Consider the following 19,326-nt stretch of genomic DNA (forward strand, 5'->3'; position numbering starts at 1 on the left):
TCCTCTGTTCATGAGGCCATAATTTAAAAAGCAGTAAGGTTTCCTTGATCTATCAAAATTATGTTATGCTTGCTTTTCAAGTCAAGTTTTTCTACAGTAATTCTGTATAACAAACAGCTCCAAAATCTATTTCATGCTTATGGGCAATCTAATTCACTGGACTCCAGGCTGTGGGTGAAGATTGCATTTCCTCATGACTTCAGGTCCCTGGCTGAAGGAATAATGGCTTTATGGGGCAGATTCTTCTGATGTTGGGTGGTGGAAGTTCTAGAGAACTGTGGGAACTTGCCAGACCTTTTAAAGCCTAAGCGTAGAATGGTATACTGTCACTTTTCTGTATTCATTTCATTGGTCAGAGAGCTGTGCCTCCCTAGTAAGAGACACTGCACGATCCTACATTCAAGAGTGTGAATATGATTCTGTTCTAGTAAGAGGGTTAAAGGTTGGAAAAAATTATAAGCCTGCATAGCACAATTCTGGGTTTTTAATTATACAGATTATATAAATACCTTATGAGTTGACCAGTTATTTACAAAAAGTGATCAGTTTTCTTAAGCAGGAATTTCTGATTTCTTAATTTTCAATTAAAATTATATGCCTTCTACAAATTAACCTTATTAAATTCATGTGTGATAGTATAGGATATAAAAAAAAGACTGGTGACTACCTTGTTAATAATTAGCCTTTGCATGATGTTTTATAGTTTATAAAGTATTTTCATATTTTTAAAATTTGATCCACAAGTAAGTTTCATGATGATATCCTAATTTTATAGACGTGGAAATTAGAACAAAAACTTTGTGACTTGGCAAGATTACAACTAGTAAGTTCCATTCCATTTTGGAGATTTCAAATATAGTCATCTTTTCATTATTCCATACTGGATCTTATGTTCCCATTCTGTGCTCTTTCCAAGTTTAAATGAATACTAGGAATATTTCTGGACCACTGCCAAAATCAAAGGGAGCAAGCAATCACTAATCTCTTTATATTCCAACAAATTATATTATCTTCTCTTTTGACCTGTATATCTGGATTAATTCAAGAGTATCCCAGGGTTTAAACGTAACTAGTATTTACTCATTATTTCAGAAAGATGAGTTTTTTCCTGTATAGTGTAGCAGAAAACGCATTCAGTTTCATTGTGTATTTTAAAAGTACAAGAGAAATTATTGTGGTACACCAGTGCTTTTCAAATTAGTCCAGTTTAGCTGCCTCAGGTGATAATGGTTTATTTGAGGTTCTGTATGTGAGTTTATTTGGGAAAAGAAATGGAGGGAGTTTCTGTTGCAAGGAGCAAATTTGAAAAATCAATCTATTACCAAGTATGGTTAGAATGATAATGTTATTGTAGGTTAATAAAATTTCTTCATTAGAAAACATTTTCCATGAACTCTTAGTATATTACAATAGTTGAAATATAAGGAACATTCTTACGAAAAAAATTCATATTTTATATTGAATAATATAACTTGTTTACTTGCTTATTGCTCTAACTCTTACAGCAAAGCCTTTAAGCAATGTAATAAAAATCTGATCTGACTTTTTAGCAATGGATTTCTACTTTTTTAGGGGGACAGCATTCCATTTTCTCAAATTCTGAAGGCTTTTCTGGTGCTTTACTCCATTTCTCTGTTTTATGTTGTCTTTCGTGATAAGGAGAATTTATTCCTCTTCCCCCATATCGTCTTGTTTTTTCTGATTTCTTTCATAGTGAAAGTAAAAATTAATAGACAATGATAAATTGAATCTTTCAGAAGGCTAAATACTTAAAATTCTAATGTTGGAAAGTTAATTTATAACCAGCTTATTGTTCTTGCTGCTTTGTCTGATAATAGTGCAAATTTACTCTTCATATTCCTTTCTAGATGTCACCAGTTTAGTTTTAAAGTTAGGGCTTTTCCCCTTATAGTTAGTAGTTAGTTTTTTTTATATGAGCCATTGCTATAGAGAGGTAATTTTATTTATTTTAATAAAGTTAGTGTATTTAATCAATATTTTTCCCTCTTTTAAAGACTGTGAACCAGAAGAGCTGACTGACTGGTCTATGGATGAAAAATGTTCATTTTGTAACCTACAGAGAGAAGCAGTCAGTGTAAGTTTTAGTGCTGTGAAATTATTTCTAAACTAATTGTACAATTGTAACACAATTTTTTAAACTTAATTTGTTCTGAAAATATGTGACTTACAGTGAAATTTAAATACTTGATTTTAGTAATGAGAATAATATTTTAAAGTCTTACGTTAGAAGTCTAACATTTAGTTTAACCTACGGATGAAAATCCCAACACACTCATCTTTTTTTGCTTATTTTACATTTCTTTCTTAGAACTCCCTGACTCATAAAGTTAAGTTGCAGATCTGTTTTATATTTAGGAAGACAGTTTGGTCTGAGGCCATCCTATAGTCTGATTTCTTAGGAATTGGTGGTTGGAGGATAATGTAGCACTACATTTTAGCCTTTTAACTTTCTTATGAAGTCTTTTGGATATCAAATAATTATCTCCTGTGACATGATTAATTATTGGTGTCTACAGTAAACAGGCCATAAACTAGATGCGCAGCATCTTCTTGTATGGTGGGAAGTCCTAATTCTTTATGTACTGTTGAGAAGAAGTGGGAACTTGAGAACTTGTACCCATTTTGGTTAGATTAGTGTGTAAACACATCTGCTTTGTTCTTAAAACTTATTATTGGCATGCTATATAGTGAATTTATTTAACAATATATTTTATCTGCCCTCCCCCCTTTTTGACAAAAATTTTGCTGAAGAATAATGCTAATTTGGCCCTCTGTAAAAGATAAATATCTTTTTTCCTGACTCTGCTCCTAAATTTTGTGATCTGTATATAATTTATTTAAAAGGTAGAACAAATGAGCATTTAGAGAATTAATTTTTTTTTTTTTGCCATTTTAAATGGAGTCCTGTGTTTAAATAAAAAGTGATTTGTGTGTGTGTGTGTTGCTTTCTCCTAATTCTAGGATTGTATACCATCTCTTGATTCTTCACAGTCAACACCAACAGAGGAACTATCATCTCAGGGCCAGTCCAACACTGAAAAGATTGAATGCCAAGCAGAAAATTACCTAAATGCACTCTTTCGAAAGAAAGGTAATATTGATATACTTTGTCATGTAAAATTTTCAATAGAGATCTAAAATGTTTTAATTTTCCTCACACACATGTTTTTAGTATGTCAATCTCTACTCCATTCTTGATTTTTTCTTTATCGCTAGTTTTTCTTTGTATTTTTAGAGACATTAGGATTTGCAGTCACTGTAGACCTAGTCTTCATTAGGCATTCCTTTTCACTATTCTATTCTCAAATCTCTCCCTGTCTTTATTTTCTTAATCTACTATAGGCAGATGAAAATTTTTAATGCTTCTAGTCTTCCTTATTTGGTTGCACAAGACTTGAAAATTATTCATGTTCAATAAGTGATATATTGCAAAGCTATTTTTAGAAATGGAACAGTTAAATCATTTACCAGCCAGGTTGGTAGTATATTTGCTGAATTGAGATTTCAGTGTTTCTTTGATATCCTGAATATGCTTACTTGACATTAAAATGTCAGTGTTCTTCTTTGCTTCCTGTCTATCTAAACTATTTAATCCAAATGAAGCTTGTTTCACTTGTTCCCTTGATACACATTTATTAGGCAGAAGTAGTTTTTGTATCTTGAATTACTTGAGAAAAATACAGACACGTAGAACCTTCCATTTTTTTTTCTTGGCCATTTCTGCATTAGTAGTAGAGTGTCTTAATTTTTACCACATAGACCTTTGGAGTAAGTCATGGCATGGGGGGATTTCAGGGGGGTGGTGGAGGGATCATCCTACCTCCCAGCTTCCAGAGATTGAGAAAAACATTACTGTGTTTTCATCCAAGTACTGACTGTGCTTTTACTCCTCTTTTGAATTAGGTAATATTAAATATTTTCTGTTAAATTAATAGCTTCCAGGTTTTAATGAATGATGTTGAATATAGTCCTTCCCTTTGAGAAAGGAGGCTTTTGTTTAGTCTTAATGTTATGAGTTCTTTTATGTGTTGAAATATGAAAATCCTCTGGTTAGAAGAATCATCAGTATATTTAAAGGCCTAAAGTTAAGAACTATATTTTAAGTTCAAAGAACTGAAAACCTTTTCCTGTGTTACTAAAGTACTTAGTATTGAAAAAGTGGCATTGTCTTTAAAAAAATTATTTTTCCAAAATTTTCTATGTGAACCAATATAAAAATACTTTACATGCTTTATGAATTTTATAATATTAATTTTAAAAATTGTATTCTGTCTGTAAGTTTACACTTCTAAGAAGAATTATTGTATCAGATTTACATCACTGAGAGAGCTGTAGGAAATGTATGCATTTGCACCCATGCATGCAGTTAACTTTCACTCACCTTTGAACTTATTACTCAGTCTCCTTTGAATAATTTGTAATGGTAGTAGGTAGAATTATCAATAGTAATAACCTTTAATATTTGATAGTATGGAGTTAACCTGTGCTCCATTGCCCTATTAAGAGTAATCAGTAAAAACTTGGTACTATTTCAGCTGATTCAAGCATCTGGGTCTCCAAGAGGTCTCCTACCAATGGTTGGGTGAGTGTTCATGGATATTTAGTGACCTCTCCATTTGGGGATTTTTTTGATTTTCTTCAAGATCTTTGAAAGATCCCAGGGTTTTTAAATGAAAGAGTCTTACTAGTATTTTTGCTTTACTTCAGGTCTTAAGTATTTTTATCTTTGTTAATTTCTTTATTTGTAGTCCATCATCACTTTCCAGATTTAATTAAACATAAATACTTTTCTACTTGTTTACTTGGGTTTGTTTCTGTTGTTTGTTTTTCATTTTCTTTGAATAAAATCATTTTAGAGATTTCCAGTATGGTCTGACCAGGATGAGGCTAGAAGATAATAACTATCTTTTAAATGGTCCTAATTCCTTTGTGTATTTGTTTATTATTTGTTTATTTTTTTAGGAAGTTCTATTTACTCTGCTTTGAAATAAAAGGCAAAAAATGTGTTTTTAAAGACAGGAAATACTTCTGAGACTTTGAAGCAAATAAAATGTTAATAAAACATATTGTTTAGTGAAGTTTTCATTTGATTCCTGAAAATTTCTCAGTCATTTTTAGGAGTTCTGGATATTAATAACATTAATGTTACTGATATTTAAATCTGTTGCTTAGTTTGAGGAACATAAGCATGAGATCATCTTGCCAAAACAAGAAAATCTTTTAATATAATCCTCATTGTAGCTTGTTTGTTATCCTTCCTAACTATAATTTTGGGGATAATGATGATAAATTAAATGTAAACTATTATTATTGAGAACTCACACTTAGGATAATTATTATCATTGAGGCCATCACTTATGATGGAACACTAGACCCTTTTGGTGCTTTATCTCATTTAATCCCAAAACAGTTTTAAGAGAGAGGTCCTCTTATTATCATTTTAACAGATAGAGACAATGAAGCACAGAGAAGTTAAATTCTGTGTTGTGAACATTTGAATCCTTGAAAGAAATTTTAAAAAGGTCAGAGATGTTCTGTGTGGAGAGCACTGAAGTTCTTTTAAGTATTAAATAGAAAAGCCTTCCTATTCTCTACTACTTAGCAGCCTAGGACTAGAATTATTTTAATTGAATTAGGCAAACTAGAGAGAAACTATGAGAAATGCTCTGTTTCTCATAGGTTTCCTTTTCCTTTTTATGAACTATGAACAGCTTTAGTGATTAGTTCCTTCATAGTGTTTAATAATTGGAGAAAACTTACTAAACTAAATACAGTTCGGACAATCCCTTATAATGAGAAACGAGTCAAAGATACTCTTTCAGGATTGAATAAATAGAATCAGGAGGAGGGGATATTTTAGTGCAGAAGTGAACTTTTAACTAATTTTGTATGTTCTTTACTTTAGAAGTTTTTCAATATTGAATTCCTTCCAGAGGTTAACCCTAGAAATTGTCCAGAGTGCTAGAGTAGAATGAAAGCTCCATGATAGTAGAGACTTTGTTCTGTTAATTGCAGAATCCCAGGTATCTGGAACAGTACTTGTCACATCTTAGATCTTCAGTAAATATTTCTTGAATGAATGAATGAGTACTAAGATAAACTGTCCAGATAGCTTCCAGTTTCTCTACATACTCAGTGGTATTAACACTTACTCTGTTTGAAGACTAAAATTATTTAGCATGTACGTATAGTTTATATTTTCCTACTTTGTACTTAAGTTTATTACTATGTATAGTTTGAATATCAGTAAATTTAGTTGTTTTGAAGTGTGAATAAACATAGGCATATAGATATAAAATGCCTTTTATGAGGCTATCCCCATAAGATATAAACTGAATTATTTTGACTTTTAGCTTCACATTCTCTAATCACCTAAAGTCGTGTAAATCACTGGCTTATGGTTCAGGAAGATGTCTCATCTTTTATTTTTAAATTAAAAAAGGCTACTTAACTTGAATAAATTGGACAAATAGTATGCACATTATAGCTGAATGAATCATACTAAGTATATAGTACAATAAAACCTTTCAGCAAAATACAGTATGTTTTTCCTAGTTTATCTTTTACCCCCACATACATTTACCATTTATGTAACTATTGTTCTGGTCTTGTCTTTTCACAGACCTTCCGTCTGTATCTGATGTAGTTAGTTGAAAGCTGCGATTAAACAGCCCTTTCCCCTTGAATTAACTGATAGCCAGGTTTTATGTAAAGTTTTTCATGCCTTTTCTGAACACAGACCCGTTTCCTTTTAAACTCTTCATTTTTAAGCTTTATACTATTGCATGAAATAAATATTTACACTGCTCTTTAACTAAGTGGATTATGACTGATGATAAAACATTTGATTTCTTAGAAACAGGAGTGTTAATATTTTAGATCACTTTTCTCTAAATGCAATCATCCCTGACTATTTAAATTTGACCTAATTCATTCAGGCCATAAGTGTTTCTTTTACAAGTGTGCCTTTGTGATACCATTGTGGTCATACATAGGCTTTCTTTTTATATGTGGGTTGCCTTTTTGGAACTCTCAGGGAATTGTATGTTAGTGCCATAAAATAATCCACATACCATTATAAGCCACATTCAGAAATGTTCATGAAAAGATTTTCCTTGTTTTGCCATATACAGAGGACATGAATGAAATTCTAAGAACACACTTAAAATTAGGACTAGATTAAAAAATTTTTGCATTTCTATTAAAATCACCTTTCTGCCTGCAATACAGCAGAAATTAAAGGCCGACTATGGGGTCATTCTTCATCACCTGGATTCTTCCCTTTTTTTGTCTTTTTTCACCTCTAATTTGACCCAGTTACAGCTTTACAAGCACCCACATTTTTCCCACTGTGTCTTCTGGAACTTGTGGTCTTTCATCAGCAATCCCCTATATCCTTAGTCTTTTCTCTTAATGTTACCTTTACTTTTTTGCTATAACTGAAGCATATATATTCATAAAAGATGCTTTTATAACCCTTTCTCTTGCTGGATATTTGTAATTCCTTGCTTTATGTAATGTAAGTATGATAAAATTAACAAGCAACTTCTGAGATCTGTATAGCTGCTTTCTGATCATTTATTTGCCCTCATCATCAAAACCATCAGCTTGTTTGGAGCACATGACATCAAACATCCCATTAATATTATCATGTTGCAGACCTCTACCAGCCCTTTCACTTTCTTCCTCTCATCATAGTTCTTGGTGACTTCAAGTTCTATGTAGCTGATATGGTCAACATTCTGGCCTCTCAGTTACTTGATCTTTTCATTTCAAATGATCTCTCCCTCCATTCCACTCCAGCTACCTTTTCCCATAATCATCCCTAGACCATTGCCTCCTGCCAAATAAAATTTCAACCATCTCTTTTTCTAACTACCATTTTATTCCAGTAGTCATGCCAGTATTTTTTTTTTTAACCTCCTTGCATCCTGCAATCTATTGCCCATACCACTTCTTACTGTTTATTGTCTTCTCATGACTTCACATCTCTCCTTACTCAGCTCAGATACTGTGCTTGATCGCTGTGGTCATCTTTCTATAAATCTTAACTCCCTTCTTCTCTTCATATTTGTTTATCAGAACCTTATCTGTGTTTTAACCCAATTCTGTATATATTACACCCTTGTCCTGGAACAGCTGAACTTAACTAGAGTAAAACACCCGGTTATGCTGACTGTGATGTCTCACCTAGTCAGTTTCCTCTATTACAGGTGGTTATGTTCTCTGTCTCCTCAAACCGTCACAACGAAAAATCACCCTTCCTTTTTTTGTAGCACAATCACCTTCTTACATATTATATAATTTACTTTTTCCTTTTATTTATTGTTTATTATCTTTTTCTTCCTGCTAGAATATAAACACTATGAAGAATTGGATTTTTTTATTTTTACTGACTGATATATCTGAAGCATCTGACATTTGGTTCATATTTAATAAATATTTGTTCTTTCTATACTTTTACCAGCTTCACTTCTCAACTCCCCTTGTCTTTTCAACCCATCCCAATTAAACTTTCTTTCCTACTATTCCACTGAAGTTGTTTTTTATCAATTTCATTGGTAATTCCATCTTGTACTACTCAGAAGAAAGTTATCAATTTTCACCTTATTCAGGCTTTCAGCATCATTTGATAGAATTGATCACTTCCTTAATCCTGGTTTCTAGGAAATTATATTCTTTTAATTTCTTTTTCCTATTTCTTGCAGATAACTTCTTTCATATGCTTCTTGCTGATTTTTATCTTCTTGATCTTTAAATATTGAAGAGCCCAGGAGTTAGTCCTCAGCTGTCGTTCTTCCCATTATACCTTCTCTTACTTGATGGCCTCATTTTGTCCAGTGGATTTAATTATAATGTACGTGCTGATGATATCTGCATATTATAGAATTACATCTAATCCTAATCTTTCCTCTAGCTTTACTCTCTTATATCTGTCTACTTGATCTTATATCATGTCTTCTTTCTTATATCTTTCTTTACTAGAATATCTGATAGGCATCTCAGAATGACCTGACTAAAACAGAACAGTTGATTTTACTCTCAACGAAACTTTCCTCTGCCCTAGTCTTTCCCATTTTAGTAAAATGTATCACTTTTGACCCAGGTGGTCAGCCCCCAAAGCTTGGAGCCTTTCTTGATTCCTCAGTGTCCTTTATACCCACATTCAACCTATAGTCAAGTCCCATTGGCTCTACCTTCAAAATCTGTCCAGAATCTGACCGTGTCTCAACATTTCTTTTGCTACCATCCTAAACCACGGCACTTCATTTTTTACATATACTCCTTAAAGAGCCTCCTAACTGGTGTCTCTGCTTCTCCTTTGCCCTTCCGTACCAATTCATTTTTCTTCATAGAAGGCAAAGTGATATTTCTAAAGCCTTAACCAGAACATTCCTCTGCCCAAAAATGTTTAATTGGCTTTGCATGTCAGAGTAAAAAATCTATCAAGGACTTGATCTGCATTGTCTGGTTCTGCCTCCTCTTTAACCACATCTCTTAATTGCCCATTCTTTTGCAGACTCTGGCTTTTTTGCTTTTTCTTAAGTGTGCTAACTTTATTCCCATCTCAGGGTCTTCCTACTTGCTGTTGCTATTACCTCTACCTGGAATCCTGTTTCTGCCTGAGCATTGCACTCCTTCATATTACCAAACATTACCAATGGCCAGATGCCACCCATTGCCCCAGTCATTCTGTTTATAATTCTTTCAGTCACTCTCTTTCCTATCATTCTGCTTTTTGTTTATTTGTTTCCCTGACTGACTCCTCTTTTACCATCTCTTTGTTATCTGCTACTTCTAGAATATAAGAACAGTAAGACAGGGATTTTGTCTATTTTGCTATATCGTAAGCATCTAGAATAGTACCTGGTATAGTTAATACTCAATAACTTAATTGAGTGCATGTAGAAAAGGAATAATTTTAAAGATCAATAGCAATGCTTTAAAATCATGATTGTCTATCCAGCTTTTAAAAACCGTGACTTATAGCAGTAGTATGCTAAAGCAAAATCTTTTAAGAGTCCTTGCATGTGAAAAGCAAGTGCCAAAATTCTAAGATGTTCCAGGGGTCAGTCAAAAATATTGAAAATATAAGAGATTCTAAATTCCTTTCAGAAATGTTTAGTCATTGAATTACTGTTTCAGTGGTTTTACACAACTCTAATAACCTTTTGAGGGCATAGTTTAAATTTGGAGGAAGCAGTGGTTCTTCCATTTATCTTTATAAAATTCTTTAGGACTTGTCTAAAATTTTTATTTGCATATTCTAATTAAGTTGAGACGGTATAGTCTAGTGGGTGAGAGGGAAGACCTAATTCTCAGAAAAAAGGAAATTTTATTTGGGGCTCTATTATTTGAATTAGCATCTATCCTTAGGTAATATTTCTTGCCTATGCTCTGTCTCTAATATGGCAGATAGTGAAATTAGCCTGTATCCAATTAAATGTAGTAATCTGTATATGCTATTCAAAATAATCAGAGTACTAAATTGGAAAAAGCACTTTTATGTGGAAGAAATAGACAATTACTTTTGCTATTTAACTGTTTATTATTAACTTATTTTAAAAATCTTTTTATAATATTCTCTGGTTTTCTGAGTAACTCATGAAGTTACCAGCTGTGTCATCACCTATGTGTTCTTTTATAAAATGCTACTAACTTAGTTCTTTCTTTCCCTGAAGTATGACTTTCCCTGAAGCAAGACTAACATGTTGGCCTTTATAAAACATATTGCTGGTCCATGAATAAAGAAGTCCCTTCATTCAACAAAGATCCACTAAGCTTCCTTCTATATGCCAGGTATCGTACTAGTGAACAAAAGGCAAAAAAACATCCTTCTCTTCATGGACTTTTGTATGCTAGTGATGGGAAGCAGACAGTAAATAAGTAAAGTCTATTTGTGGTTGAATGTGCATACATACACGCATACACCCCTTACACACAGGCTGGATATAAATATATATATAAGGGCTGTGGAGGCAAAGTGGAGAGAGGAGCATAGGGAATGTCAGGTTAGAGGTGGGGATCGCGATCTTATAAAGAGTATTCAAATAACATTTGAGCAAAAGCGAAAAAATAAGGTATCAAACTACAGAAATCCTAGGGGGATTACATTTCAAGAATTAAAGAGTTAAAGTTTTGAAAAATTACAGATCAGGCATGTGGTAGGTGACTGCCACGCCCATTCCTTAGTTTTACAGATCATTTATTTTCCTTTTAAAACCAATCTAAAATTACAGCATTTTAAAGCAAGTAGGGGATTTAGAGATTATTTACTCTGTTCCTTTACTTACATACAAAGAAATAACAGTTAAATAACTTGACCAAGGAACGTGTACTCTAATGTAAGTAACTAATGAAATAATGTAAGATAGTTAATGATTGCCAGTAGCATTCAGTAAAACAATTTTTAAAAGGCATTTTTTAAATGTTTAATTAATGGATGAAAGAGTTGCCTACCTGAAGTTTGATGGTAATAAAAGAGATGGAGGCTTAGTTCCTGTTGCTGTTCGGTGATAAGCAATATTAAGCCACGTTGAGCTGGGGAAGTAGTGGAAAGCTGAATTAAATGCCTGAGGTTTGTCCAAGTCTGAATCCGTGAAACTAGCTCTTAACCATTAGTTGAAGCCATGGAAAAAACAATGGGACTCTTAAAAACTAAAAATGGACCAACTATTTAAGTTTGCTTCACTTGCACTTTTTCAGCTCCTGATTACCCTGTAATGTGAGAAGTCTTCTCATATCATGACCAAACTCTGTTGTATCAACAACCATTTTATCTGCATAATGTAAAGTTTCTTTTAAAGATTTGATGTCAGATATCTGTGACTCCTTTATCTTTACCTGACTAATGATGAGCATCAAGTTGAAAACTTTTCTCAATCATAAACTCTCCACTATGTGATATTAGCAGTTCTTTAACATTTTCATGGTGCACTTCATTAAATCCAGCCTCTTTATCTAGATATAAGGCTTTTTACTTTACAGTGAGCATTTCCTTTAACTCCTGGAAGTTAACCAAAAATACACTAGGTTTGTTCATACTCCATTTATTGTTTATTGTGATACTTTTTCCTAAGCCTGATTGACTTAGAGTGTCTTTTAATCAAAGCTCTTCCATGAATCCTACATCTAGAAGTGCCAAATGCATCAGCATGCCACTGCAGATATTTCATGACAAGTGTGAAAAATAAAAATCTGTGTCATGGGGTATCTGTCCACTGGTCTAATTGGTCAGAATACATCCCAAAGAGACCATGAGATAGGAGATAAATAAACTTACTTTTTTTTAATAGCTTAGTTTCTGCACACCTCCTGTAGTTTATAAAGCATCTTTGCACATAGCACGTGATTCTCTTAGCTGTAAGACTTTAAACCCGATTGCAGTCTGCCTGCAAATTTAAGACAGTCCAATATACTAAATTGGGTGGTACTAGCATCTGAAGATCAGGGCCTTTTAAGGAAAAAACAAAACTCGATAGCCAATGAAATTAGCTGAAGACTGAAGTAAAGTAGTCGTGTGCCTTGAACTGAAATAAAAAGGGTGGGGAGGGGTATGTTGCTGGTCAGCTATTTTTTTTTTCTGATAATTTTCTTCATATTACTGTAGTTTTATGGGTGATAAACTCTACTGTAAAAAACAACTGAGTTATAAGCCGGCCTCTGAAACAATCTACTGCCTCAGTGCTTTTATAAAGGTTCTGTCTTGCCATAATTTTGAGTCTGATGTTTTCAGTTTCTTACTCTCACACAAAGGTCATTTTTTCAAATGCAATTTTTGTAGAGATAGTACTTTGTTAAACATACTCTAACACATGAACTTTCCTTTATCTCATTTAATATGATAATAGTTGTAATTCTCTTTTAAATAATTACTTATTTTCTGTGGCCCTTTGGAACCTCAATGGCTGATTAATTCTTTCTGAATTTCTCTTGTGTATCTCAAGATATAAGGAGTCTAGGATTCTAGCAGAGTTTGATCAGATACTGTACCTTTGAAATGTGATAAATTAGTTTTGTAAATTACAATCTCACCATTTTTAGTTTATATATCATTATGAACTATCCATTACAGTTTACTATTTGCAGTTGGCTAGTTGTACATTATATTGACAGCCTGCTCAGACTGTTCTGTTGATTGGAACTCACTGATTTGTTATTGCTAAGTAGTGGTGATCCCCTACCTTTCTCCATGTGGATTTGTTATGTGTGTGTGTTTTCCACCTTAAAGTATTTTGAATGAAGTCGTCTAAAATGTTTCTATCTTAAGGAGAAAGGGCAAAAGCATAAGCTCTACCATAGAACAGATATGGATTCAAATCTTGCTCTACCATGAATTAGTGATATGGTTTTGATAAACTACTTACTCTTTTATGTGACCTAGTTTTCTCATATGCAGAAGAGGCGTAATAATTATAGATGCTTATACTCTATTGTGTGCCCTCACCCACTAAAAATAGTTTTATTAAAACAAAAGATATTGGTTTACATTTTAGCGTTTACTGTGTGTTTACTAGTAGCTTCTGGTGGAAAAAATACGGGCTATGCAGTCAAACCTAGATTGGTTGGTTGTTTGCTGTTTTATTCATTAAATAGCTGTGATATTGGGCAAGTTACTTTACTTGGTGATGTTATATCATTGTGAAGATTGATATAATGTAAATGAAACATCCAGCTTAGTGCCATATAGGCATCCAGTGAAGAGTAGCCCCATGGTGGACTGCACTAATTTTTTCGCTTTGAATGTATAAGAAAACTAAGCAATGGCATCTAAATGACCTGTTCTATTCATAATATGGCACAGAAGTTAAGAGGTCAGGTTTTTTAGTTAGACCTGGGTTCTAGTCCTGGTTCTACAACTTATTCAGCCTTGTGTGACCTTAAGCAAACTTTTTAACCTCCTTAAGACTAGTTTCCATTTCTGTCTAATAGGAATGATTCTACTTCTTAAGAAGATTATTGTGATGTAAAAGAGATACTGCTTGCAAACTCACCAAATTGTATACATTATTTATGTGCAGTTTTTTGTATACCAGTTATGCCTCAATAAAGATGGGGAGGGATGGGAGGAAGAGATAATGTAAGAGCTCAGTTGTCTAAAACTGCTGCTACTATTATTTATTATTATTATTATCAATTACTTGGAATCACACTAAGTCAACAAAGGAGTATCACCTAGGGGTTAGTTCTCAGATTACATCTTATAATCATTAAGAAGATTATCCTTAGGATTCCATGAATTAGTAACTAACATCAAGGTGTAAGGTGTCGTGCAGTCTCAAAAGTGAGCAGTAGTAATACTTCAGAACTGTCAGCAGCATACATGATACTCTGAATATTTTGGGGAAGTAGAATTGTCACATAAATAGGATACAAATTACAACATTCTTTGTGTTTGTTTTATACAAATAAGTCACTTTTGTGCTTCACTTTCTTAGCTAATAAAATAGAAAAATTTTTTGCTAAAATGTGTTGATATATATTGTTAGCCTATGTAACATTCAAGAAGTAAAAAGAAAAGGAATATTTGAAAAAATTGTTCTATAGACATATACACCAATCAGCCTTCCATAATCATGAGACACTTTGAAGTAAAATTTCAAAGTTGGCTAATCCTGTTAGCTGTTTTTCTTATTCCCTCCATGTTCTGAATATCAGAGAACCAAAACTAATTTTAAAATATTAATAACAGAGTGAAAATCTTGTATGAATATATTTGTGCAATGAAAGGTCACATTTTCTAAAGCAAAACATAAATTATTTAAGAACTTATTATTTTACTTTTTAATTCTTTAGGTATGGGCAATAGAGAGTGTACTTTATAATGATAAATGGGTTTTTTTTAACTTTTTTTATTGTGTTATAGTCATTTTACAATGTTGTGTCAAATTCCAGTGTAGAGCACAATTTTTCAGTTATACATGATCATACATATATTCATTGTCACATTTTTTTTTTGCTGTGAGCTACCACAAGATCTTGTATATATTTCCCTGTGCTATACAGTGTAATCTTGTTTATCTATTCAACATTTTGAAAACCAGTCTGTCCCTTCCCACCCACCGCCCCCTTGGCAATCACAAGTTTGTATTCTATGTCTGTGAGTCTGTTTCTGTTTTGTATTTATGGGGTTTTTTTGTTCTTTGGTTTTTTTTGTTTTAGATTCCACATATGAGCGATCTCATGTGGGATTTTTCTTTCTCTTTCTGGCTTACTTCACTTAGAATGACATTCTCCAGGAACATCCATGTTGCTGCAAATGGCATTATGTTGTCGGTTTTTATGGCTGAGTAGTATTCCATTGTATAAATATACCACCTCTTCTTTATCCAGTCATCTGTTGATGGACATTTAGGCTGTTTCCATGTCTTGGCTATTGTAAATAGTGCTGCTGTGAACATTGGGGTGCAGGTGTCTTTTTGAAGTAGGGTTCCTTCTGGATATATGCCCAGGAGGGGGATTCCTGGGTCATATGATAAGTCTATTCCTAGTCTTTTGAGTTATCTCCATACTGTTTTCCACAGTGGCTGCACCAAACTGCATTCCCACCAGCAGTGTAGGAGGGTTCCGTTTTCTCCACAGCTTCTCCAGCATTTGTCATTTGTGGACTTTTAAATGATGGCCATTCCAGCTGGTGTGAGGTGATACCCCATTGTAGTTTTGATTTGCATTTCTCTGATAATTAGTGATATTGAGCATTTTCTTCATGTGCCTATTGATAATTTGTATTTCTTCCTTGGAGAATTGCTTGTTTAGGTCTTCTGCCCATTTTTGGATTGGGTTGTTTGTTGTTTTCTTATTAAGTTGTATGAGCTGCTTATATATTCTGGAGATCGAGCCTTTGTTGGTTTCATTTGCAAAAATTTTCTCCCATTCCATAGGTTGTCATTTGTTTTACTCATGGTTTCCTCTGCTGTGCAGAAGCTTGTAAGTTTAATTAGGTCTCATTTGTTTATTCTTGCTTTTATTTCTATTGCTTGGGTAGACTGCCCTAGGAGAACATTTTTGAGATGTATGTCAGATAATGTGTTGCCTATAGTTTCTTCTAGGAGGTTTATTGTATCTTGTCTTAAGTTTAAGTCTTTGATCCATTTTGACTTTACTTTTGTGTATGGTGTAAGGGAGTGTTCTAGCTTCATTGATTTACATGGCTGCTGTCCAGTTTTCCCAACACCATTTGCTGAAGAGACTGTCTTTATTCCATTGTATATTCTTGCCTCCTTTATAGTGACAAGAAATATTAAAATACTTTTATGTATATATAAGAAAAAAAATTTTTTTTTAGGCCAGCAGATGTTACAGTATCCTGCTTTAGGATTGCTTCTGTCTTAAATACACTAAGTCAGATTACATTGTTTCTGTTGAGTAGCTGGAACCATGATACTAACCAAATATGCTAGTGAGTCTGATCATGTACTCTAATTTTCTGGTATTGCCTGAACTCCAAAACCTTTTGGGTGGCCTAGAGCATCCTTATTTACTTTGCATGTATCTCATTTTTCAACACAAAATAGAAGAGTTCTGCAAAACCATCTGTGGGCCCATATTAAAAGCTTGCTATTTTTTTTTCATGAGTCTTTATCCATTTTTGTTTTTCTTAAAAAGCACACTTATTGTTCTGGCAATACTGGTTGATGTTGTTGAGGTTTGTTTGTAGAAGAAGCACTCTGGTGGAGTACTGGTCAGTTGCTACCTAGATTAGGGTATGTTGTATACCTCTGGCATCATTGTTTATTGGAGTTATTGGAGTTACAATGTCTAGAATGTTATAGAGATAAACCCAGGGATAATATGAAGTCTGTGATTCTTCCTGTTACATCCATTTCTTTGACTTAATCCTTTTTAGCTCTGGAAATGTTTTAGATTGTTAATGAGTGTTCTTTCATTATTGTTGAGTATTTTGTTGGAGCAAAAAAAAAAAAATTGTACGGAGCAGTACTGTAAAACCGTGCTGTCCAAAATCATGTGTACATGTAGTCAGAGATTAAATAAGATAATCCACTGAAGTGCAAGAATTCTACATTGATCTACATCCTTAATAAAACAAGATTTCTCCAATAAAGGGAACCAAGGCTTTTTGAGAAGTGGTTGCTTCCATAGCTGGGGCTGGGAAAGTATAAAATGAGTTTGGAGCATTTTGTGATGCCAAGAAAGTAAGGAAGTCTCGAAAGAAGTAGGCTGGTAGGACACAGGTACCAACCTGAAAGAGCTGCTGATGGCCAAAACTGGAACAATTTGAGCAAAAAAATAAATACCTATGGGATAAGATCAATATCTATGTTTTCATACTGTTATAAATAAATGAGGAAGAAGGGACAGCTCTTTCTTACAGAAGAATTTCCATTTAAAAATGTAGAAGGAATGCAGGAAATGAAAATCAGCCTTAGAACTCCACAGTGACAATTACTGCATCCACCAATGAGTGCTAGCATTAGTGGGCAAAAGGTTGATGAGAAACAGAGTACTTGCATGCTCTAAGAGTATCTTCCCTAATATATTAGTTACAAAGAGAGAAATAGTAATTTTACAGTACGGAAACCCAGGAGACACCAACTTAACCAAGTGACCCAGGGTAGTATCACCAGTAATAAAACATACCCAGTCTTACTGGTGCACTGATGTCATACACTGAGAAAGGCACATCACTTCTGTAGCCAAAAATGCATACCTTTGAACTAATCATGAGAAAGCATCAGATATGTTGAGGAACATTTTCTCTCAAATAACTGACCAGTACTCATCTAAAATATCAGTATCATGAAAGACAAGGAAAAACAGGAACATTGACTGATTAGAGAAGTCTAAGGAAACATGACTACTAAATGGGATCCTGGATTGGATTCTGGAACAGAAAAAGGACCTTAGTGGAAAAATTGATGAATTTCAAATAAAATCTATAGTTTAGTTAATAGTATTATACTGATGTAAATTTCTCGGTTTTGATAATTGGTTTTATAGAATGTTAACATTAAGAAAAAGCTGGGAAAAGAATATATAGGAAATCTTTTGAGGGAGGGTATAGCTCAAGTGGTAGAGCACCTGCTTAGCATGCACGAGGTCCTGGGTTCAATCCCCAGTACCTCCTCTAAAAATAAATAAATAAACAAACCTAATTACCCTCCCCCCACAAAAAAGCTAAAAACAAAAAACAAACAAACAAAAAGGAAATCTTTGTGCTGCTTTTGAAACTTTTCTGTAGGCTAAAATTACTTCAAAATTCAAAATATTTTTAAAAACATAATAAAAATAAAAAGTAAGTTAACCATTTCAGATCTTTGATGAATAGACTGACAATGGCATCCTTACTTGGGCTTTATATCAGAAGTCCTGTCATATAAAGGAGACTTAGTGTCCTGGGAGAAGAGTGAGAGCTCCGTTCCTCAAACAAGGAGGGATTGATAATGAGGCCCTTATTCTTTGGTTTGCAATCTAAGTGTTGTGATACATCGCAGCTTATATGGCCCAGTTAAATGGATATACATATTCTACTATGTAGTTTTGTCTGAATTAAGTTTGAAAAATGGCATTTAAAAATTATATCATTAATGAACCCTTTTCCAAATATGTGCAGTGCTTTGAGTTGTTTGGCTCATAATAAGAATGTGGCTATGTAATTTATAAATAATACACATGTTTTTAAGGTGTGTTCTCAATTTTGTAAGTTGGTGAGGTGAATATCCATCAGAATTTGAAGAACTCTATTCTGAAGGAATATTTTAGAAACTGATTTTTCTGAAGTCCAGAATTGGTGAACTGAACTTATGAAGAATATTTAATTGCTAAAAAAAGTCTAATAAGGAAAGTTGTAATCACAGGGGAGTTGGACTTTTGTTTTAACAAGGCTAGGAAATTCACAAATACTGTGGTCAGTTCATGGCTTCAAAGACGCAAAAAAAAAAAAAACAAGGAACAAGAATGGTTAGGATGGGCAAAAGGCTTAAATAGCTACATTAAGCTGTGGTAGGCCATGACTTTTACTAAAACTTCATGTAGGCTTTAAGAAATGAAACTTGAAAGTATACTGGGGTACAGCAAGAGTTTCCTTTTATGATAATGTTATGAATTCCTATGATAATGTGGTTCTATCCCTCTTACCCTCCCCCCCCAAAAAAACCCTTAAATGTTGTAAAAGGGAGAAATCCTGCGATTCTGTATTCTCCATGTTCCTCTAACCTGACGGATTCCTCATTACACACGGACAGTTGAGACTGTCAAATCTGTGGAATAAAAAGAAGCTTCAGGAAGCACATGTCTCCTTATCTGATCCTTGATTTTGTGTTTATCCTTCGCAGTGCACGTTCAGTA

General features: G+C 33.6%; 1 protein-coding gene across 9 annotated transcripts in view; it reads left to right on the forward strand.

Annotated features, from left to right (window-relative positions):
* LCORL (ligand dependent nuclear receptor corepressor like) overlaps positions 1-19,326 on the forward strand; it is a 154,291-nt gene that overhangs the window by 49,641 nt on the left and 85,324 nt on the right. For 8 of the 9 annotated variants that reach the window (XM_031436803.2, XM_031436814.2, XM_031436815.2 and 5 more), the window contains 2 exons: positions 2,016-2,095; positions 2,983-3,112. In XM_031436803.2, coding sequence (XP_031292663.1) covers positions 2,016-2,095; positions 2,983-3,112 — 210 coding nt within the window. Of the gene's footprint in view, positions 1-2,015; positions 2,096-2,982; positions 3,113-4,556; positions 4,604-19,326 lie in introns of all 9 variants that reach the window. The other variant, XM_031436819.2, reaches the window with a different exon arrangement.

Source organism: Camelus dromedarius, chromosome 1 (assembly GCF_036321535.1).
Source record: "Camelus dromedarius isolate mCamDro1 chromosome 1, mCamDro1.pat, whole genome shotgun sequence".
Lineage (NCBI taxonomy): Eukaryota > Metazoa > Chordata > Mammalia > Artiodactyla > Camelidae > Camelus > Camelus dromedarius.